The 25,137-nt window shown below is 38.3% G+C and overlaps 1 protein-coding gene across 1 annotated transcript in view; it reads right to left on the bottom strand.

Moving 5' to 3' along the window:
* Positions 1 to 7,667: 7,667 nt before the first annotated feature.
* Positions 7,668 to 25,137, bottom strand: part of LOC126185123 (protein transport protein Sec61 subunit alpha) — a 45,111-nt gene continuing 27,641 nt past the window's right edge. The window contains exons 7-9 of the mRNA XM_049927942.1: positions 24,284 to 24,424; positions 16,052 to 16,300; positions 7,668 to 10,693 (exon numbers count right to left, since the gene is read on the bottom strand). Of these exons, the coding sequence (XP_049783899.1) occupies positions 10,430 to 10,693; positions 16,052 to 16,300; positions 24,284 to 24,424 (654 nt within the window). The 3' untranslated portion in view covers positions 7,668 to 10,429. The remainder of the gene's footprint in view (positions 10,694 to 16,051; positions 16,301 to 24,283; positions 24,425 to 25,137) is intronic.

The following is a 25,137-nucleotide window of genomic DNA, read 5'->3' as shown; positions in this document are numbered from 1 at the left end:
AACACATCACCTGATTCACCTCTATAGTAAATCGCAAATGGCTGGAGAGTTGCCTGACTGTAGTCCCAATGATATCCTTGGATGGCATCTTTAACTATAAATGCATAATTTTCAGAAAAGTCTAGTATTACTATAATTTCATCTTGTTTCAAATTATCCTTACAAAACTGGAGATAAGCAGATTGTGCTGTTGCTGTGAAGCTGTGTGTGGTCAGTTTTCTGTTTTGGACAACACATTTCAACAAAATCCTCTACTGCACTGTGCTTTGTTTCAAGACTTGTGCGATCCCTGTGTCCCTTGTTTATAAGAAACAAGTTCATCATCCATAAGGAGTTCACCATACAGTTTGTTATTCATGTGTTCTGCGAGATTTGCCTTACCAGGACACTTTTCACACCTGTGTATCATGCACTGGTAGGAACTGATGTCACACACTAACAGCTTCATTGCACCTTTGTAATCCAGACCAGAATCCTTTATAGCAGCAATCATCATCTTAGCATTTTGATGGGTCTCACAAACACAAACATTGTGTGTGCCCCTTGCACTTACAGGCACAACCCATTTTGGCCGAAGATTGAAAAAAGATAAACCTACTTTGGTATTGGGATACTTTTCCTTGAATTCTACATATAGTTCTCATATGTTGCATAGCAACAGTCTTTTTGCATCTGTACACGTACATTTCCCATTTTCACCATTACATAGTCTTTTTTCCAGGCATTTTTCGGCAGTAGTCATTATTTTCGTAAACCTCCGACACTAGCACCTTCATTTCTGAACTCAATTGCTTACCCTGAGCCTGCTGAAGTTGTGGAAACACTCCTTGGGTTGCTTTTATTTTCCTAACTTGCTTTACCATTTATGTAGAAACATTGAATTCCTTTGCAGTGTAGCCAATAGACCAGCTGGAATGTGCAAGGGAAGGAATAGCTACTTTTTTCTGGCGTGTGGACATGGCACATTTTTCTTTCAAATCATGCACAACTTTGTCCAAATCAGAGCATTTCTGGCATGACTTCTGTTCCTTTGGAGTAGATAGTTCTTCCTCTTCCACCATTAGTATGTCAGCTATTTTGAGTTAATTCCATTTGAGCTTCTTGTAGTTTTCTTCTACCATAGCTGGGCCTTTCTCTCTTCCCAACTTTGTGTGCCTTCATGGGAGACAAACCAAGAGCAGTCTCTGAAGTACTTAACTGATCTGCTGTGGTTGTAGGTGGCTGATACTCTTAGTCACTGTCATGTAAATTATCAGAATATTCTTCATTTTTAGCAGTGTAACACACCTGGAACATAACTTCTGTCCTGGTTTCATGTTAAGTCCCATGCACTGATTCACTTTCAATACTGATTTTATATCAATTTCTCTGAGGCTACACTTCACTATCTTCTTATGAATCCGAAATGGATCAAAAACAACTTCTTTGTAGCAAAGAATACTTATCCAGAAACACTTTCACTTTCATATGATGATAAACACTGAAGTTTCCTGGAACTGTACTTTTTGTGCACACAGGGTGTATCCCGGATCTCCATAGCAACAAATCTTCGTCAGATTCATCCAGATCATACAGTACAAAGCGAATGCCACATTTTGTTCCATATGTTGTTTTATGACATTCAGATGCTTGTGCTCTACCAATACTGCAACTTGTTTGAACAAAAGCACCACTAGTACGGTCTTCTGCCTCCATACTGACTTTCCACAACAGTACTGACCAGTCTGAACTACAATCTTAAAAACATGATTAACCTGCAATTGTTGCTTGTTTCCTTTGTTGTTCCTGCCTAACAATGACTCATTCTGCCCCTGAAAACTACCATTGTTTAACTTTCTGTTGCCTAATGGTTCCCAACAATTGCTGCACCTTTATCTGAAACAAGCTGTCTGTACCATCACTATTACTTGCTAAACTGTGTTAAAAGAAACGTAACCAAATACATCTGTCAACTTTTATTGTACACAAATGCCTTGCAATAACAAGTTGAAATTTTGCCACATATTATAGTCTACTTATGCAATGTTCGAAATTTGGCTTGGATATCACTTGTCCCTTTTGTGCTACCACACTTAGAAAATCCATGTTTTTCTGGTAATTTTTCAAATTTTTATATGTTCGTGTGCATGTAACTGTTTGTGTGACTGATATGGGCAAGATGAGTTCTGTGTGTGTTTAGGCCACAGTAAGCTTAACACAAAAAAATTTATACTCTTTTCAGTGAATTATATTTGGCATAGAGGGCACCTACAATATGTACCTTTTAACGTGTTACATTTTTTAAATCACATTTTGGAATTTTTTATTTTCCCTCAGAAATATGTTGTTGGTGTTTTGATTCATAGAGTGTGTTCTCTAAATGGATGTTACTGGGCTGTAAAAATTTCACTTGACTGTGTAGAATAGTCCCAAAGTTATAAAGACCTGAAGTTGGGTCTGAAGATAGATTGCCAGATGCAGGTTGCAATTTCCGGGTCACGCCACCTTCTTTCACAAGCCATAATTCTGGAACTATTTGGCAGTGGAACTTAAAATTTTGTACATGAGTGTTCCACACTTGGTAGCATTGGTGTGCTAAATTTCAGCCAAACCTGAGACTATCAGCTGGAACATTTTCTCAAATTGGTTGAATTGACATGGAATGACCCGTAAGCAAGAATGTCTATTTGAATGCATGGACATGAAACAGGCAAATGCGCAGTTCAGCTGTCAGCACATTTAGAAGTTTCCACACTTGCTACCATTGTGCACTCTCTCTCAGATTATTCCTACAGTACACGATGTGGTTGTTGTGCACTCTTCTTCAGATTCTCGTCAATAATCTACAGTAAGTGTCAAGGTCATGGCAGATTCCTGTTGCTGGAGCATGTACTTTTTAACAGAATTTATAAATATTTCAAGATTGCCACAAGTTTCTCCACGTGAACTAACCTGTTTTCCAGACAAGTTTTAACATTTTTCTCTAACAAATTTTGAGATCTCAAGGGTAACTAAAGACATAAAATTAACAAAAAATGTAAGGACTTCCATATTTCTCTGTTTGAACAAAAATCTTAAGTACTAACGTCAGCATCTTTTGTAACGAACTGTTTGCAGATGGAGAAAGCAAGCCAAATGGTGTTTTTCATTAAGACCGCTGTTGTTATTTTATTTCAATAAAACGAAACACATTTTGTGACAAAAATACGCATTTCTTTGGAGTTCCAAGGCAGATTTAAAACACCTTCAATGATTTCAGAAATAACCTCAGAAAATAGTTGCCATCTTGAAAGAAGTGTATAAGGCCAGGAAGAATTGTGTAAACAAACACTATAGGTGACCACCAATAAAATGTTGGTTCTACTATGTACGTTATTGTCCATTATTAGTCACTGTGTTACGTCCATTTTTTTACAAGTATTGGGTGATTCTTCTCTTGAGAAATATATATGTACGTAGTGTACGCTCTGCCAGTGACTGACAATTTTCTTCTTATCATCCATACTTTCTAATACATAAATTATTTTCAAAGTGCCAAAATGTACTAGAATAAGTAAAATGTCTATAAAATGCTGCACTATACTATGTACTTGCAGTGAGACAGTTGCAATTCCAGAAATCCATTGCCCATGGCATCCAGCCTGCCGAGGAGCACCACAGTCCTGGGTTCTTGGATACGCCACAGAAATCTGCCGCATTACGCCACACACAAACAGACCCGGCCTGCAGGCAGGTCGGTGAGACCAGATGGGCAGAGCTTGCAAATTAGTCAAAAACGAAGGTGGGCTTCAGATTAGCAGGCCCAATCAGAGATACCCACAGAAATGGCCCATCACAGAAGTCCACTCATGTGGCTAGCTGTTCACATGTCACAGATGCTGTGTTGATAAAATGAGATTGCAGTGATCAATCCATGCAACAATAACTTGTGCAAATGCTCTGAGAATCAATACTAATGAGGATAGGTTGCAAACTCAACGTAAAAAAAAAAACCCACACACCACATACACACACACGTGCACACTCTCTCTCTCTCTCTCTCTCTCTCTCTCTCTCTCTCTCTCTCTCCCCCGCCCGCCCCCCTCCCTCTCTCTCTGCTGTCTCCGGCCACTGCATCAACACTCTCCAAGAATCAGATCCGTACAAACCACTCCTCAACGCCACCCTGCCTCTAGTCGACAACTGCTAGGCTGGGGGGGCAAGAAGTGGTGGCAGCACTGACTGCAAGACGAGGGGAATTGCAGTAAGAATGAGGGAGTATGGAGGCAGTACACGTACTCAGTTGTGCTCAACCAGTGGCGGTGCATGACATCTCAGTAAACAAACTATTTCATCTACTGAGACAAAAACGAGATTTTCCAGTGCTTTTTCAAATGTCACTGATATTTCCCTCACACATTTGAAATTCCCTGATTTCCAGAACTTGTGGCAACCCTGTATGTACACATAGCAACAGTGCTTGTGAATAGTAGCGCAAAGAAATTACATGGAGCTAATTTAGAAAGGAACGGAAGAAAATTTGTATTAGTCCGTGCACAGGCAAGTCTCTTGACACAACTTGTATATCAACATTGTGTTATTATGGCTTGCTTCTATTTACTGTGGGTCAAGAGGTGTCAAGGTTTCCTGAAAACTTTGACTGCACATACTGATGTGTGCCACATTAATACATACCAAATCATACAGTTGCCAGCACCATCTCACACAACACATTTCCCCCTTTTTTCTCTGTACATCTACAGATGCTTGCACTTCTGTTCCAGATCCAGGCACTATCTAAACTCCCTTAGAACAGTATGACAACTATATGGGCCACATTGTAGTAACAGTAATAAGACTTTTCTTTTTTTAAGCAGATGCATTAAAAAATTGACTTCAATGTCTTTTCTTCCATATAGTTTACAGCAATTTCTTAAATAATAAATATTAATACAATAATACTTTTTACCTTTATGACCTCTGGCCACAGCACATCATAAAGTGCTTTTCACGTGTCTGGAGTTATACCAGAAAACGGTAAAATGGAAACTCCTGTGGCAAATTTTAAACTTTTCAGGGAGCCAAAGACCTGAAAAATCTGAGAGACATTTCTCAGTACAAACTCTCTTCCTCTCAAGTGTACCACTTCAGCTGATTTTGTTCTTGACAATGTCTACCAATGTTTACACTATCCATTCTTAAATAGGTTCGATAGGCATCTGGGTAATTGTCTCGCAGCTCTTAAAGTAGTACGATTGGAGCAGTATCTGTGCTGCTTCTTATTTATGTCTATGTCCATAACTGCAATACCTCCTGTTCCAGTGATAACAGGCATTCGATTCACTTTAGGACTAATCATGGCTGCAATTAAGGTACTAAACACTCAGGATTTTAGAACTGACAAAACACCGCACGCCAAGACTGCCCATATATATCTGTACACAAATTTCACCATTTACACACAAGACACTTGTGCACAGCACTCCTGAATGCTGGCTTGCTCACCTAGAACACGTCCCTTAATCTTTATCCACACACCTCAGCACCATGATTTTCTGTGCATGCAGATCTGCCCCATTCTGTTGCACGGTTAAAACTGTACGTCTTAGGGCACCTAACATGAAGCAAATGATCAATAAGGGTGCAATGCTTTATGGTTTCAGTATGTACTTAAGAAAAAGGGTAATATATTTGCATTTGGAGTCTATTATCAATTGTGTTCTGGTGAATAAAATATCTTTCTTGCTTTTCTTATGTGTGGTAATGGAAATACCTCTAACTACTGACCACAGTCTTCCGCTATTGAATGTCTTGCTGCACTGCAATGGTTTCTGATAAATTTTGCGATGATACCAATCCATGAAAAATGAACTCAAAGCAGTGAAATTTACCATTCACTACTAAAGTACTAAGATTCACTGACCTCATACCAAATTTGAAATGTTGTGATTGCAGTTGGGTTTAATGACTGATTCATGCATATTGTTCTTTATACTATTTGTATTGTTTACCACACCACTGGCAACACTAACTAAAATGCAACACACTACCTTCAACTTGTCAGCAACTTCATTAAGATCATCAAACCACAAATGAGCAAAGTTGATATTTTCCTCTAACTGCCATCCATCATTTTGTAGAACCCTTCCCACTTTTAATCATTTTGAATTTGCAAGTAAAGTTCCCCAAAACCAAGTTTTCATGTTGCTTGCTTGAACACCACTGCCCAGATACTTGTATCTCACAGTATATTTATTGTAGCTGTAATAACATTAATTAACTACGAATCTGTAATTAGAGGCTCCACCTAATGTCAATTATAGAAAAAATATATATCTTGTACACAATGAAATTAGCCTTTCAAAAATTATCACTGGCATTTTAGACAACGGTTATATGAAGTAGAACTTGTTAAATTTTAGAAGGAATTACAGAAGTTTTACCAAGAACACCATCACTGAAGTAATTTCAACAAAACTTCAATTTCCATGAACAAATTTGCCCAAAGAACTTAGTGAATTTATGGACACTTCAGAATTCCTTTCAGATTAAAACAGTGCCAGACAGGGACTTCAACCCTGGACCTTTGACTTTCGCAAGCAGCTTACATCAGTTACAGAATATCGTTTACAGTTTAGTGTTTACTGATTACATTCTCAAGTAGTCTCAGAAAAAAATAGGACAAAACAGGAGGTTAGGATAAGGAAGTTCACAAACAAATTCAAGAAGAAAGTTTTGTTCAGGACACAATCACTTTAGTGTCATTTCACAATACAAACTTTACAAGTCTCAACCAGTATTATCCATCACATTGCTACCCAAAACCATCTTACATTTATAAGATTTATCACAAGAGTAATGTATAACATTCTCATCAATTCACACCAATTCTAACATTTGCAATCAAAGTCTTTCTTATTAAATCAGTTTACGTCAGTTCATCAGAACTGCATTGACTTATGACAATAACTAAATAAAGTCTTTTACAATTATGATGTTCATTACAAACACGTCAAAGCAGTGTGGGTTATTTATTTGGAAGACTAACAGGGAAACACACAAACACACTGAATAAGGGAATTTGTTTATCGTATTCCTAAATGGCATTTAATGACTCAGTCGCACAGTCAATTTGATACTGGTAACAGTGAAGTAATTAAACCAAAGATACACTCACTTAGGGCTGGTGGTGGAGGTGGGGTGGTAATAAACAGTGTGAGATAGTTCGCCAACAATGTTTGCAATGTAAGTGAACCGGATGATTTTTGCCACTCCTATCACTAAACTGTTGTTTTGGAAATAATTCAAACTCATTTTTTCAGTACTTACACAGTGTTCTAATATCAATTTCATGAACAGTTCCCACACACTGCAATCCTCTTTTCAGAGCTCTATCCTTGGCCTACCCAAATACTCACACCCTCATCTATATTATGTCAAATTACAATGTTTTTTCAGGTCACAGTTCCTGCATTTTGATGTAGCATGTGTTCTTTTTTGACAGTCATGTAATGGTGATCCACAACCTTTTCTTACAATTTAATTTGTTACTTAAATTCTTGTGCTACAGTCATTCAGGCAAGTATACACCAAAGGAAACAAAATATTTTCACTGACTTCTTTGTGGGGAACATTCTAATGTTTTAATATAATGAAATGTTACTGTTCTTCCTATTTTAAGAGTTCTCTTTAAATCCTAGGTGATGCTTACACACACACACACACACACACACACACACACACACACACACTTAAAAAAACTAATTTCTTGAAAGAAATACCATCTATACCACACAAAATACAGGAAAGAATATACAAAGGAAGTGCAAATACACTATCTGATGCAGAAAGTCTGATTCTGAAAATATAACAGAGCTACACAATTTTTCCTACTTACATAATTACAATTACATTACATCTGCAAAATATAAAACAAGCACCCAGTGTGCAGGGAACTTTTTCGTTATTAGTCTGTATACTATAAATAATTATCAAAATAAACAGATAATTTGGTGAAATATTAATTTACATCCCCACCATTATCAATATTCTTGAACATGCCAAATACAAGAATTCAAGTGATTTCTTTCTTTTTTAAAAAAAAATAATTCCTTATAGTATGCCAAACAAACCTTACACTGTTTACTGTTTTAAGTGTGTGTGTCACCAAAGAGGAAAGGAAGTTACAAGAGATCACCAAGTTATATATCATTACATTAGGTTGTCTTGCTACATTCATCACTAAGTAATCAAATCTTGAAAGGTAATCAAATATATTAGACACTTATCCAATGAAATTATAATGGTATTTTACACATTGCACATGCAATACTGAAATATATTTGTTTAAAAACGTTTCCTGGCAATCGATCATGAATGCTTGTGTCAACGTAAGAGCTAGACAGCAGCACAATATGAGCTGCAACATTTTTGAACACCACAAAAAACCTACAACTAGAGACAAGAATGTATCCATCCAACCACCACAGTACTAACAGGTTGTGGTACACAATCAAGCTGTGTGTACTATTGAATGTAGCATGGAAGAAGAATGCATTACCATTATTCTCACAAGCCACTGTGTTACTCTGAATAATATATCTCCAAGTGCAGTCATAACAGCTTTACTCTCAATATTTGTTGGTAAATTTCAGTATTTTCCACTACACACATTGTAATTAATGCCATTCACTGTGGTGCCTGACTTAGGTGACCACACAACAATATTGGTTGTTTTTATTATGCCAACTTTTGCTTTCGTATTTTCATTCCTTAGTAAGATTCTCAAAGAAGTAGCAGTACCAAAACCACACCAGAAAATTTAAATGGCAGTAACAAAACTCTGGTGTGTGAGATTGTTTTGGGTGTACAAATGATTCTTTGTGCAAAATCATCTGCTGTCATTGACTTTGAATCAGTCCCATTTTCCAAAGAAATGATTTACTATGAATGTAATAGTAATTAAGAAACTATTTGTACACCTGTGACTATTACACATGATCACTGAATGGTTTGTGACTACACCAAATAAATATATCAAGTCAGCAAAGTAACCAAATAACACACTGACAGTCACGTATACATGGAAAGATTTCACGTTTTGTTTAAAAAAACAACTGTGTACCCTTGCAAATCAAACCACAAAGACCAAGTTCACTCATTATCATTATTAAGGGACATACAACACAAAATTACTTCTCTCTCTGTCACACACACACACACACACACACACACACACACACACACACACACACACACACACACACAACCTTTTTTTAATCTTTCTTTATTTTTTTAACAAAAACTTATAAATGCTATAACATCAACAAAGTTATGTAACCTGTCCAATGTAACGAAATTAATCCTATGTGATTTTATTATGAATGTGATTCAGAGGGGTTTATCTTTTGTGCAGTTCTTAAACCACTCTACTGCTATTCCACCCAGACTTTTTTCAGATAACTAAGAAGCATTATGCTGTGACAATTATGTCATTATTTTAACCTGAAACAATTCATTCACAAATAGTTTTTGTGAAAATTCTGATGACATGTCAAGGAATCTGAGAACTTAACACACACTGATATGACCAGATTTTGAAGCAAATGTAACGTTCAATCTTTTCTTTGTCACAATTATGTCATTGTCAAGTCCAACTTTTTCACAGCAAATTTGACACTAATTACTTGTATCAATTTCTGAGATGAATGAAAATGTCAAACCTTTATTAATTTACTGCGCAGACAGATTTATAAAAGACGGTGTCACAGGAAAAAAAAACCTTGCAGGTATTCCTAATGCTATTACCAATAGCCTTGGTAATGTGTGCCAAAAACATAAAAACATTATAATCCTTAGGTAAATAACTTTCAAGAGATCTATCTTAAGTTTGGGTTACAGGGGAAGTAAAGGAGATACTGAAAGATAGGTATATCCCTTCCACAAGAAGGAAGTGCCCAATAATTAGAATCAGAGATAGGACATAATTCTTCCTGCATTTCAATCACAGTTGAGAACATTTGAGTAATGTTAAAGTGGTGTGATAAATTCAAACTTTGATATTTGTGGCATCTTTATCATCTGCTTTTATTGGTGGCGATGTTCATGTCACACTATTGACATACAGAGCAGAGAAGTGTCAACAGGCTATCTGTTTCAGGTTATACATGTGTACATTGTGTCACCAATTGTCTCTTGCAGTGCAGTTACAGCCCCAAAAACAATAAATAATCAGGAACACTGATGTCTATGACACTTAAAACAATAAGAAACCTCCAAATAGTTCTGCATTACGATGTGACATTGAATTCCATACAGAATATAGTGGGAAATAGTCTGGTACAGCTACAACAAAAGAAAACACTTATCATGCATTTAACTATGTTTCTGATGATGCACAACAGCTACTCAACTAACAGCAGACACTGCTGTGATGGAACAACTTCATCCTGTATGTATGGTGAAAATGGTCTTAGAATAATAGTGTACTCATGCTGCCCATGTCACTCTGTTCTTTCACAAATATTTCGAAATACTGGTATATGATTGTTACAGCAAGGAGGATACCAGTACCAGAACCAATAGCACCCAAGAAGTCAGCCAGAACAGAAAGTGCTCCTATGCACAGACCACCGAAGGCTGCAGCAGTTGGTATGTAACGGTTCAACTCTCTAATCATGGAGTTGTCACGATGTCCACGCATTACCATTTGTTGCTCTTTAAGTTGCTTTGCCACCTGCAAGATAGGAAATATTCTTAGTTGAAGTACATGTTTAAGTAGGTAAGAGAGAACAATTCAGGGGAAAGCGCGACAAGGGACACAAATGAAACTATGCAATGGTATATAGGCAGTGGGATTGCTATGGTACTATTTCCAATTTTCTTGAACGATTACCTCTCAACACCACTGCAATATCTCTAAAAGCATGTAGCAAACAGAGAGAAATTTTCAGGGGAAACACTTGGTGCAAGTATGCACTTCCTGAACACACAAATTATGGAAAGGCATTGCATTACTGACAAAATTATTATGCCAGCCACCATAGTTCTCGTTTTTGTACTGGAGGAGGCAGGTCACTGCCTTCCTCCTATATTTAAACTGACCAGCTTAACCCTGTAACGCTCACAATACTCTATGTTCTGCGGTTTACGAATGGTGGCTAAATATTTGAACACTTCCACTACAGTCGAATATCTCAGCACATACCCATTAGATTTGAACCTTATCTACAATACTGCACCTGAACATTCTGTGGGCGAATATGTAGCCACTTTTGTTGGGGACAGTCGTCTAGTTAGTGCTGCCAACCATAGGAAATGTGGCCTTTCATTACAAATGATCTTCAGTATTATTAAATACACCACCGAAAATCTAACATAGAAAGGAATATAGTGACGAACTACCCAAACATGAAGAAAGAAAAAAAAAAAAAAAAAGAAAAAAAGGAGAGAGAGGGAGAGAGGAATGAATAAAATACATTCCATGACACACTTTTTGTACCACTTCATCTTGCCCGTAACTTACAAACAAAAAAACTATGAGGGCTGCCCACAAAGAGTTATTAGCATATATGTATATATAAAAATGAAAAACACACACTGTACATTGCCAACAGTTACGGATTACAGAAATTTCTGTACTGACTTTGGCACGAGTTAAACATACAGATTGGAATAGTTATTGTTAGGACAGGTTAGTCACCAATGGTGGCTGCATATTTACTGCTGTCTGAAATTCGGTAATATCTAGCGATTTTATCATGGATTCTGAATATGAATTTATCTGGGTGCAGTTAAGCATCAAACATCAGTCAAAAATGGTAATCTGATGCTTTTATAGACTGCATGGGCCGAGGGCTGTAATGGTAGAGTATTTTAGAGAGAACTGACTTCCCTGATCATGTCTTTGTAATACTTCAACTTGATAGGTATAGAGAGGGAGACTCATGACATCAGAACTGCTGCCAGAGACAGTCATTTGTGTGACATTATTCTGAATGTTTTTATTCTAAAATTACTTTGAGCAGATAATTAGAAAATGAACTTGAGGAACAAACTTCTTAGAACTCCTACCTACAGACAGACCTGAACCTATTTAATCAGTTAACACTGAAGAAGGTATCAGTGACCGTAAGGCTGTGATACCAATTGTGACTACACATATTACAAGGAATGTTAAGAAAGGTGTGAAAGACACAGTGATTTAAAAACTATGTTAGAATACTGGTACCTAAACAGAGCTGCTCCATAGATTTGGAAGTCAAAACCTAGTATAGAAACGAAACCTGAAGAAAGCAGAAATGAGACTAAGGAGATCAATTACGGAAGCATTTTTACTTTGAAATTAAAGTTTTGTCAACCCATCTAACTAGAAACCCTACGATGCTTGATCTTACATGAAATCAGTAAGAAAGTCAAAATCATCTATTCACACCCACAGAGGCACCGAAACAGACAATAGCCGAGATACGGCCAAAATATTGAACTCTCAAGGAGAGGACGCCTACTCGTCATTGCTGAATTTGTCGAAATTCATGGTACATGTAGGGCATGGTGAGACAAAGTGTCCCAAGTGGAAACTCCAGATGGCCAAGTGTTAAGGAAATAAAAGGAATTTTGATATGGATCTATCGATTTGCATACACGATGTTCCCATGTACGCGTTAACTACAATCACTTTTTAAATGTTTGCAGTCCTGCATTTCATCCTGTACCTATACTTCTTGTGCTTATGTAGATTAATAAAATAACCTATATGATGTTGCAGTTATTTGTGATGTCAGTAGTGTACACATTGCCAAGGAGCACAAAAATATTTGCCACCTGGCAGAGTCGAACCTGCAACCCTTTCAATGCAAAATCCGATGTCTTACCACTGAGCCAAACACCGCTTCCTAAAAACACTGTCAGAGGGACAATTGATATGGTGAACACTGTGATAGATCTGTATCAAAATTCCTTTTATTTCCTAAATGTTTGGCCATCTGGAGTTTCCAGTTTGGGCACGTTCTTGTCTCACCACACCCTACCAAGTACCATGAATTTGGATGAATTCGGCGATGACAAGTTAGTATCCTTTCCTTGTCAGTCTTCCAAAATTGTTTCACCCTCCTCTGAATTATCACATGAACAGCAAAATGATAACATAAAACAAATTGTAAAAAGTGACGCCATAACAGGAAGCATCTTGTGTAAATGTAACTTAACCACAGAAGAAGTGGCCTACAAGGCATTTTTTCAACTGGTTCTCTAGCATTTTTCATTAACCTTTGATCCTTACTAGGTTGGACTGATGGAAGATAGAGAAGATCCACTCAAGAGTGGCACATTTCGTCATGTAATCATTTACTCAGTACAGGGATGTTCAACTAATTCCATTGACAGAAGCTGCAAGAGAGGCATTGGGCTTCATGGAGAGGTTTACTACTGTAATTTCAAAAGTGTACTTTTTGGGATGAGTCTGACTACACGATGTGCTACCACATACATCCTGTGAAATGGCCATGATGAACATTGCAGAATTAGAGATAATACAGAGGTTTACTGACAACCATTCTTCCCACACACCATTTGCAAGTGGAACAGGAAAGGCGAGTGATCAGTCAGTGGTACCAGAAACACCCTCCATAACACATCAGGTGTCTTGCGGTGTACTGATACGGATGTAGTAGTACCGATTCCAAACAATACCAAGTACCATTTGCAGGCTACTGTGTCAGTTTATGATAACATCATGAGGCAATACATTTTGTTGAACGTGTTTGAAAATTACAGTGAAAGCCCACTTTTACACTTTTCAAGGGACTTAAAAAGTGTCATAAAATGTGAGAAACCATATTTTAAGCTGTAAAAGTTACGTGTATGATATCCCTTGCATTTTCGTACTTTGTGTATGATACATGTACATAATAAGCATCAAAATACTTGTCACAGACTGATCTTTATCTAATAAAGGTTTATTCCCTAATAAAAACTGCTGACTTAATGGGAACTGTTAACTGTCTGGGAAGTAGAAATGTTTGCCTCTATTTCACACATCACATCATAATTGACGTTTTTGAAAGGCTGAAGCTGTCATTAATTATTTAAATAACGAAACACTGCATCAGTTATGTAGTTTTTCATGCCAGCACAAGTGTTTCGAAAAAATTTTCTTGTTGCTAAGAACAAATTTTTACGCATTGTGTGTCATGTTTGCATATGTGCAGTGCTGTGGCTCTTGCATTGTAGTCATCTTTGAGCTTATCAGGTACTCTGCCTCCTGAGTTTTGTAGAAACCCCGCTCACACTGTGTGTGATCACAAAAAACACACACATAAATACTCCATTTGACAATTAGAATAAATTCTTGAAACACATTTTGCTGAGCATGAAAGAATACCGAATTGGCACCGTGTTTAAACCAAAAACATTAGAGTGACACAAAGTGAGAAGTTGTCAACTAGCGCTACAACAAAAAACACTAAACATGCTTCGACAAAGGTGTCAAGACGATCACAACAATCACGGAACTGTGCATGTGCAGTAGAGACAGTTTGGAAATGTTTCTGATTGGTCACGATACCTTCAGTCACACAAATCGGTTACTCTTATCAGCAACCAGAGTGAGTAGCGCTTGGCTATAGCAAGAGATACGGTGCGAATTGTTCCAATTATTACCCGTTTACCAGTTCAAATCCGCTATTCGAAGAACACTCTACCAGGCACTTAAATGTGATTTGCAGAGTTATCCGTGTAGAGTAGAGTGCTCTGGTGTCGAGAAACTTTGCCACAATGTTTGTAAACACTACTTGATAGCCAACACCATGCGAGCGTCACTATGTCAGTTTTTCTCCATGAACATTTTTTACATAAAGCATAAATCACAAAAATCATAAATTGCAAAATTGGGTGCAAATTAACATTGTGGACATAGAAAATTTTACGGGAGTAATAAAAAATGTCAAACACAGGGAAAACGTTAATTATGGAAACATAAAAGCAGGGTTATACTGTACATGATTTACAACGCACAATGATGGCCCAGTCTGTCATCTCACATGAACTACTGTGAAGATGAAAGGGTGATAGATGTCAAAGTGACAAACGTGAATTGTATGTAATCCTTTTAGAGGTGCTCAACATGATATTTCACACATCTGTGATCAAAATTAGGATCCAAGAAATCTTATGCCTTGGGCTCCCTAAACATTAACAGAGGAATATGAGAAATGCATAGGCTGCACATGTTATATCCTTGTTTGCTATGCACAAGAAAGATATTTTTCTTGGTCCTGTCATGATGGAACTCAAAACCACAAGCTTTAAACTATTACCAAACACATCTGGCACAAAATAAGTTTTAAAAGTATTTTGATATCATGGCTTCAGGATCAAAACACAAATCTTTTTCATATCACACCTTCTGGCGTCACCATCTTTGCTCCTGTAAATTCTGAAACATTACATTTGAAAATGTCCACTAACTGAAATCTCCTGCTTTAAAACAATCAACTTCACATGATGAATGTCACACAACCCAGGCTATGGGCCCAGGGAGTTCATTTTTCTGTATGTACAGAATATTCTTTAAAAAATAAGAAACACTATTGGGATGCTTATGGGATTAAAAATTAATCTGAAATATGACAGTGTCCTGGCTGAACAAGTGACTACCAACAACAACTATGGAGAAGAACTAAGTCCACATTTAGCAATAATTTGCCATAAAAATGTCATCACGTAATACAGCTAAAATTACAAAGGGTCAGGAAGACAGCAGAATTTAGATACAGAAGGTGTAAATCTCAAACCTCTTCAAATAAAAATAATATTCCTAACTTTCTGAATTATATGTTCCTTTTACAGGAAGGAAAGAGGGATTGGCTCAGAGGTTGGAGGAAGGGGAGGAAGAGCCAGGCACACAGACCTTACATTAAGAGGGACTCCCATTTTTAGGAGGGGTAGGGATGCCTCGAAACAACAATTCATTTTTATCCTCTTTCTCACCAAGTACTGTAGGAATTAATTAAAAATATATGGTCACTGTCGAGACAAAATCATGGTTACGAAATACTATTACTACATACATCATATTCAGCTTTAATAAACTTACATCTTTTGCTGATGAGCCAGACACATCAATCCACGTCTTCGAAAAGAATGCACATGATCCAAGCATGAAAATAATGTACAGCAGTGCATGTACAGGATCTTCCAGGATATGCATTATGTTTTCTGGTGGTGATAAGTAATAGCAGAGGCCACCAACTGGATATGCACGAGCTGGGCCACCACCGCCGACATCAGCCCAAACACCAAGAAGGTTCACAAAGAAGTTCCCAGTGAACTTTACAGCCAACATCTGTAAAATCAAACAAAATCAAATGCATTACACTATGGCAAGCAATACAGCAGTTCATGGCTTTTACACAACTATCACAGAAAACCAAACTGGAACCCTTAAAAAATGTGTGAAGCCCAATCCTACAAGAAAAAAGCAAAATGCTTCCTAATTATCTCCCAAAAAGTAGTTGCAATAAATTTTTACATGTAACCATTAAGAGGTAATTTTTGTAACACTGAAAATAAAATAAACTACCACTACCAACCTTTCACACATAATTAGTGTCAATATTTTGCACCAATGATTGTGCTGTATTTGCACTTTTCTCTGGAACCAGAATTTTTACATTTTTCTTGAAATCTGAGGGCATTTCAGCGATTTCTCACTTGAGGTGGAATAGTTTTGTCATAGGTGGCCCTCCCAAGCACCTAAATAATTCCAAGAGAATGTTACGTACTCCAGGTGTCTTGCTTTGCCCTTCAATGCTCTGCCAAATTATTCTCACAATATTGGATCTCGAATCCCTTCCTTGCCAACTACAGGGTGATTGTAACTAAAGTTAAACTTCCAAAATGCTGTAGAAATAACACCACTGGTCAGAATGATGTCAAATTGAAACGGATTATCATCACAGGAGGAGGAAAACGTATGGCAGAAGAAAAAAGTATCATGAAAACTGATCAACTGATGGCACTGTATGTGTCAGAATATGTAAATGAAAATACCCACCACACACACACAACCCATTGAAGTTGGTATAAACACGCTGGGTACACGGCTGTTCCTCCTTTTGCGTCTGCGACGTTCGCCATCACTGTCTCAATGCAGGATCGTGCTGTGCTTGTAAAGCTGTCTACAAGAATGGTGACAGTACACACATAATCTGCAGAAGTTCCGGACACTTAAGTGTTCGAAAAAAGGCGTTGGTCTGATGACTGCCTTGAGTCTGGAGAAAATGATTCGGAAATTCGAAAAGACGAGTTCTTTTGGTGTGCAACCTGGTAGATGAAGGAAAGGAATTGTTTCAAAGTCAGTGGAAGCAGTGACCACAGCAATGCAGGAGACGAGTGGTTATGTACAAACGTGTAGTGCACAGAGAATTGCCTAAACATTGGACAGAACCGTGAGCACAGTGTGTAAAATCCTATGAAACATCCTTCTTTGTTATTCATTCAAAATTACCCAGGTGCACGAGTTGTTGCCTGTTGAACTGCCAGAAAGAGAAGTTTGCTTTAGAATTTCTTGCTCGCATGGAAGTGGACAATGATTGGTTGTGGAAGATTTTGTGGACAGACAAAGCCTGCTTCCATCTCATCTCACAGGATATGTCAATACACAGAATTGTCAAATACGGGAAACGGAAAACTGACACACAAATCAACCAGTAGCACTTCATCCTGGAAAGGTCACTGTGTGGTGCGGGTTTACGGCATCAATTCTCATACGGGCATATTTTTTCAAAGAGAGAGGTGCTTCCGGTCCTGTTACCTGTACTGTCACTGGTAAGCACTGAGTATCTTTTGCGCAACCACGTTATTCCAACTCTCTAACAGTGTGGATGTGTGAATGGGATCATTTTTATACAAGATGGCACACGTCCACATATTGAAAATCAAGTTAAGCTGCAGTTGAAGTGCTATTTCGGAAATGCTAAAATTATCGGCTGCCATTTTCCTACAGCCTGGCCATCCCTATCACCTGATCTTAATCTGTGTGACTTCTGGCTGTGGGGCTATCTGAAAGGTGTCGTGTTCAATGTTCCGACTGCAAACTTAGCTGCATTGAAGGCAAGCATTGCGCAACACATTCTGAATGTGACACCGGAAACACTTTGATCATTTGTGGAACATGATGTTTCTTGATTTCAATTTTTTGCAGAAAACAGTGGACAGTATATTGAACATGTTTTGCGCCAGTCACTCGGTAATTAATAATCCAATCTGATTCCGACTGATGCTTTTTATGCAGTTTTTGGCCTCAGGACAACTAAAAACTGATTTTACCATCCGATGTGATATGACCTTGCTGTGGTGGATGGGCTTACATAACAAACAGCATCACACCTGTACACCCATGCAGTAGTACAGTTTGTTTAACGTCAAACATATGCCTTAGGCATTGTTGTATGATTCATTTGACATTTGTAGTCTAATACTATTAAATTGTGATGCTTACAGCACCATCTATTGCTACATTTTGTAACTATTTTTCTCCTGCCATACGTTTTACCCCATCTCCGATAATATTCCATTGCACTTTGACGTCATTGTGACCAATGGTGTTATTTCTACAGTGGTTGAAAGATGAACTTTAATTATAATCACACTGTACTACTTCTAGCTCCATAATATTGTCTACAAGGTCATTTCTTTTATGGCCCTTCTATATATTTGTTCTAATATACAACTTTACCTTCTTTGCTTAGAACTGGCTTACCATCTTAGCACATTATTTTCATACAGCTGCTTCTTTCTCTGAAGGGCTCTGAATCATATGGGCCATAATTATGTTTCCCACAGTCATGCATGTTTCTAAAGCACTTTGTCAATCTCAGCTTTATATTTTCTGCTTTTGTCAAATTCAGTATATGTCATATTATGATGGTTTTCTACTGGGCCTAGTCTTTTTCCATATTTTACACTCTACTGCTTCCATTATTTCATCTCTCATAGCTGCCCATCGGTCTTCTCAGATTTCTTCCCCCTGTTTCAGTATGGTCATCAGATGTCTCAACAGTGTGGATCCACTATTTTTCGTCTTTCAGGTTTCATGTTACCCTACATCACTGGTGACTGAAAAATGTTTCTGAGCAACTAGTGGAGGAAAAACAGGACATAGCATTCTCTGACTTCAAGAACTGTTGTTCACACCATTCTACAAGATATTAAATTAAAAAATATTTCTTTAGATATAGCATATTTCTTGACAAAGCAGCACTTGGCACCCCCTCATACCCCATAGCCTTGTTTGCACATAAGCAAACACAAAAATATATCACTTTAATTGCCTGATAGAATCAAATTCTTACTAAGCATTACACATCACACAACCAATCAATATATGAACAGGTTTCTCTGCCTCTTTTGAAATTGCTACCTTCTCTGCATCACACAGCAAATCTAATTCAGCAGCCTAATGTAACACACTGTCAGTAAAAACTGGTGAATTCTGTTGATGATGCATGTGAATACTGTTAACACAGAAAACATTATTTCAAATCCCCTTGTTAAATTAGGAAAGTTACAGAAAAACACAGGTGAAACCAACTTCACACTGATCATCTCAGAAGGAGAAGCCCCCTTAACTAACTTCCCTTTTGTCTTGGACCAAGAAACCTTCTTCTGAGGTAGGACACACAGTCTAGCACATAAGCAGATCATTCTGCAACATGAGATGTGAATGTTGGGTGTTACGGACTGTGGCATCTACATTGTCTTATCAAGATTGACGGGCACTGTTTTAATGGGTGTAATGAAGTTTGTTTACACACAATATGCTTTTTCACTGAAATATTTGTTGTTTGTCTTCCATTGTCCAAAGATCCAAAAGTCATCCTCAACTAGACTGACATACCACACAGTTCCATACGGTGTCAATAGAACCACTTTGCTGCATTAATCAGTTCATCCTCTTGATGCATGACACAGACCTCTGAAAAAGGATGTATCTACTCATTTCTCTACAGCCAAGAAAGGGACAGTGGATGTTATGGGGCAGATTTGTCCTTCCAGCTATCTAAATTTACCAAATTCAATGCGGAGAATTACAGGATTCAGTGCACTGGAGAAATTTTGTTCTCCAAAATGCTTACCTGCTGCACTTTACAAACTACGCTTTCAACAATAAATTCCTGGTATCAAATTCTGAAAGCTAGTAAAAGAGACGTGTTTCATGGTGTAATGCATCGAAATATCCACTTTAAGTTTTTGCAATGCACTCACTCAAAAAAAAAAAAAAGTTACTTTTATGACAATTCTGTGTAGGAGCGCCTTGTGGAAGAGTAAAAATACAAAATACAAATCACTAGAACTGGACTGAATATAAATGTCATACCTCTCTACAAGATGACTGTGTTGTAGGAACAACTTCATATTTAAGACACAACAGCCACTCTGATCAATATGGCAAAGATCAGTATGCAATACAACTGTACACACCAAGACAAAGCAAAGGGTGAAATACCATTTTAATGAGTGAGTCAATAGCTCACATGGATTTTCAAATCCTAAATTTTATAAGTCAAATGCAGTAGGGATCAAATTCAAGCATAGTATGCAAGAGACTGCTGAAGGTCTTAATAAAACCTTTCAGGTAAGCACTACTTTCCAAACATAAGCTACAAATAGATTCCTCATGCCTAGGGATCTGAAAATATAGCATCCATTTTTGGCAAAATTAGTGTATTTTTTTTTCTTCTTGTAAATATTAAACATACCAATGTTAAAGATTGTCACCTACGTGTCTTCAGACTAAGACTTAGTGCTTTGATACTGACTTAAACAGAATGGTGATTGGTGAGCTTCTTGACTGAAATGTTTCATTTTGCTTTTTTCCAAAACAGTTCTTTGCTTTGTTTTCTTCTTTTGTGTAACATCGTCGAGTATGAGTGGCACAGGTTATGAGTGGCACAGGTTATGAGTGGCACAGGTTATGAGTGGCACAGGTTATGAGTGGCACAGGTTATGAGTGGCACAGGTTATGAGTGGCACAGGTTATGAGTGGCACAGGTTATGAGTGGCACAGGTTATGAGTGGCACAGGTTATGAGTGGCACAGGTTATGAGTGGCACAGGTTATGAGTGGCACAGGTTATGAGTGGCACAGGTTATGAGTGGCACAGGTTATGAGTGGCACAGGTTATGAGTGGCACAGGTTATGAGTGGCACAGGTTATGAGTGGCACAGGTTATGAGTGGCACAGGTTATGAGTGGCACAGGTTATGAGTGGCACAGGTTATGAGTGGCACAGGTTATGAGTGGCACAGGTTATGAGTGGCACAGGTTATGAGTGGCACAGGTTATGAGTGGCACAGGTTATGAGTGGCACAGGTTATGAGTGGCACAGGTTATGAGTGGCACAGGTTATGAGTGGCACAGGTTATGAGTGGCACAGGTTATGAGTGGCACAGGTTATGAGTGGCACAGGTTATGAGTGGCACAGGTTATGAGTGGCACAGGTTATGAGTGGCACAGGTTATGAGTGGCACAGGTTATGAGTGGCACAGGTTATGAGTGGCACAGGTTATGAGTGGCACAGGTTATGAGTGGCACAGGTTATGAGTGGCACAGGTTATGAGTGGCACAGGTTATGAGTGGCACAGGTTATGAGTGGCACAGGTTATGAGTGGCACAGGTTATGAGTGGCACAGGTTATGAGTGGCACAGGTTATGAGTGGCACAGGTTATGAGTGGCACAGGTTATGAGTGGCACAGGTTATGAGTGGCACAGGTTATGAGTGGCACAGGTTATGAGTGGCACAGGTTATGAGTGGCACAGGTTATGAGTGGCACAGGTTATGAGTGGCACAGGTTATGAGTGGCACAGGTTATGAGTGGCACAGGTTATGAGTGGCACAGGTTATGAGTGGCACAGGTTATGAGTGGCACAGGTTATGAGTGGCACAGGTTATGAGTGGCACAGGTTATGAGTGGCACAGGTTATGAGTGGCACAGGTTATGAGTGGCACAGGTTATGAGTGGCACAGGTTATGAGTGGCACAGGTTATGAGTGGCACAGGTTATGAGTGGCACAGGTTATGAGTGGCACAGGTTATGAGTGGCACAGGTTATGAGTGGCACAGGTTATGAGTGGCACAGGTTATGAGTGGCACAGGTTATGAGTGGCACAGGTTATGAGTGGCACAGGTTATGAGTGGCACAGGTTATGAGTGGCACAGGTTATGAGTGGCACAGGTTATGAGTGGCACAGGTTATGAGTGGCACAGGTTATGAGTGGCACAGGTTATGAGTGGCACAGGTTATGAGTGGCACAGGTTATGAGTGGCACAGGTTATGAGTGGCACAGGTTATGAGTGGCACAGGTTATGAGTGGCACAGGTTATGAGTGGCACAGGTTATGAGTGGCACAGGTTATGAGTGGCACAGGTTATGAGTGGCACAGGTTATGAGTGGCACAGGTTATGAGTGGCACAGGTTATGAGTGGCACAGGTTATGAGTGGCACAGGTTATGAGTGGCACAGGTTATGAGTGGCACAGGTTATGAGTGGCACAGGTTATGAGTGGCACAGGTTATGAGTGGCACAGGTTATGAGTGGCACAGGTTATGAGTGGCACAGGTTATGAGTGGCACAGGTTATGAGTGGCACAGGTTATGAGTGGCACAGGTTATGAGTGGCACAGGTTATGAGTGGCACAGGTTATGAGTGGCACAGGTTATGAGTGGTACAGTGACTTAGGACGTCTTGTTTACGAGAGTGTTGACCAGTAACATTCCCACATTCCATTACTGGCTTTTGAACTCAGGGTTATGCAGCATTTTAGTAATCCTTTCAGTCATTCTTTTCACTTTCGGGATGAACATTTTGTAATTTGGTAGCCAAGCAGAACTTCTTTTCAAGAAATGTTTTGTATAGCAGAAACCAAAATTGGACAATCCAAATCCAAGTTCCGGATTATCCACATCAACTACAGAGGACACTGTGACAAGGTATAATTTTTCCTAGTGTTCAGAATTTTGTATTACGTACTGTGACACCTGTTTTTAAAAGGAATGAAACATTTAAATAATACTCATGTGAAATAGTTATAAAAGTATATTAGAAAAAGCTTTACGAAAATGAAATGGTGCTGGTGACACTGGTTTTTCATGGAAAGTGTATTTTGTATGGGATTGTAGAAAGCAGTTGTGCCCTCTTGCTCTAAGAGATGGAGCTTGAGTTTGGCACATTGTATGTGTTTTAGCTTTGCACTCAGGATTGTTTTCCATCTAGATGCCGATTTCTGCTAATCAACGCATGGTAAATGATCCACAGAATCATATGCAGTGTCCTCTATTGGTTTTAGTTCACTTCTATGCTTTGCAGGTACATATAAAGGCTCATTTGAAAGTCTGCCTCTCTTCTTTACAGTCCAGTTTCATGTCAATCAATGATTCTGCAATATATTGATGAAAATTGTGTACCTCCAAAGTTTTCTTTTCACTGAGGACCAATTACAACAAAAATGCAAGCCTGGGTGAAAGTCTAGATCAGTTCCAGAGCTGCTGATGGGAATGAAAGGGAGAGAGAGAGCGCGCGCGCGCGCGAGTGTGTGTGTGTGTGTGTGTGTGTGTGTGTGTGTGTGTGTGTGTGTGTGTGTGTGTGTGTGTGTGCGCGCGCATTTTGCTTGTTCACATCACCAACGCACAAATTATTACATTTCAACCCAACCTAGAGCAAAGGCTACACTACAGATCATTTTGTCAACACAACCTTCATTTGAAGCAACTGGCAGCCGTAACACAGAAGAAAACTATGAAGCACCAAGTACAAAGCCACAAATCAACAGCAAAAAGAATGGTTTCAATTTCAGCACTAGAAATGCATTGCATCTTTTCCCATCTTTCATTGGTTACATGAAACTATCCTCCCACTGGCTATGTGAAACCTATGAGCAGTAGAGAAACACCGCCATGCTTGGCACTGCACAAATCTACACTTTAGCCCACACCTTAATAACAAATTTTCACATTTTGTATTAAGAACAAATGAGAATAGTATGTACTAAATATTAAGTATAAACTAGTATGCAGAGAAAACGGATAGTTTTGTCACACTACACTATTTAATTGTGACAAAATATTCATTGTTTTCACCAGTACACACTTGAAGTCCACTACGGCAATCGGTTTGAATAGTTTTACTTATTACATTTGATACCGTCAACAATATTAGTATGTGTAGCTACTGTCTGTTACATTGACTTTGGTTACAACATTTTATAACATTACTACTTGCCTATGAATTCTTGTCTATTGCACACATGACAAGCATTTGAAACATACCTGAGATATGACATAGAGATTCGAAACAAGAGCTGATTGCAAGATAATAGGAATGTTTGATGTATAAAACAGCTTTATTGGGTAGCTGCTGTACTGGCCTCTATAGCGAGCAGATTTTATTGGCAGATCCACCCTGAAGCCCTGTAAGTAAGTAAAAAGATATAAGGAAACCAGCTACAAACTACTATTCATACATATCATCAGTAATATTTCAGCTGAGAACACACACTACATAAGTAGTTTGCAAAACAATTATGAAATTACAAGTCATCTAAATTTTTTAAGCCAGTGAAATGTGAAATTTCATTATCACAGCAGGTCTTAACTGAAAGTAGCAAATGGTAATCATGATCAATACTTTTGCAAACATGCAAAACATCTGAAAGCACACAGTAATTGTTCAGCCATTTGTTTTTCTGATTACACTTTGCAGATATGAGGAAAATATGTAGTATGCAGAAAGACCAATGTTACACAAGGTGCTGATGCAGTATCCGTCAATTTATCATGAATGTTAGATTGTACTACAACCACTAAAAATCACTGCAGAGCGCCAAAACCATCAACACTGATTAGGTGTTAACAAGTCATATTTGTTAAACATTATTACATATTAAAGTGAGATACATTACCAGTCTAACATTTTAAATCACCCATAAAGGAAGCTGTATGCTTCATTTAAATGTATGAACACATCACCAAACAAACTACACTGACCAATGAAATAAATATTCTCTCTATCATTAAGTACAACACAATATGTTATAGATTTAGCCTCTTTAAAGACTCCATCCTTTGTCCCTCAGAAAATCTGCACAAATTCTAGGAATTCTGGATTTAAGCTTTTGCAATGT

This window comes from Schistocerca cancellata, chromosome 4, assembly GCF_023864275.1.
Source record: "Schistocerca cancellata isolate TAMUIC-IGC-003103 chromosome 4, iqSchCanc2.1, whole genome shotgun sequence".
Taxonomy (NCBI): Eukaryota; Metazoa; Arthropoda; class Insecta; order Orthoptera; family Acrididae; genus Schistocerca; species Schistocerca cancellata.
The sequence above is the reverse complement of the archived record's forward strand: the minus strand, read 5'-3'. Positions and strand labels throughout refer to the sequence as shown.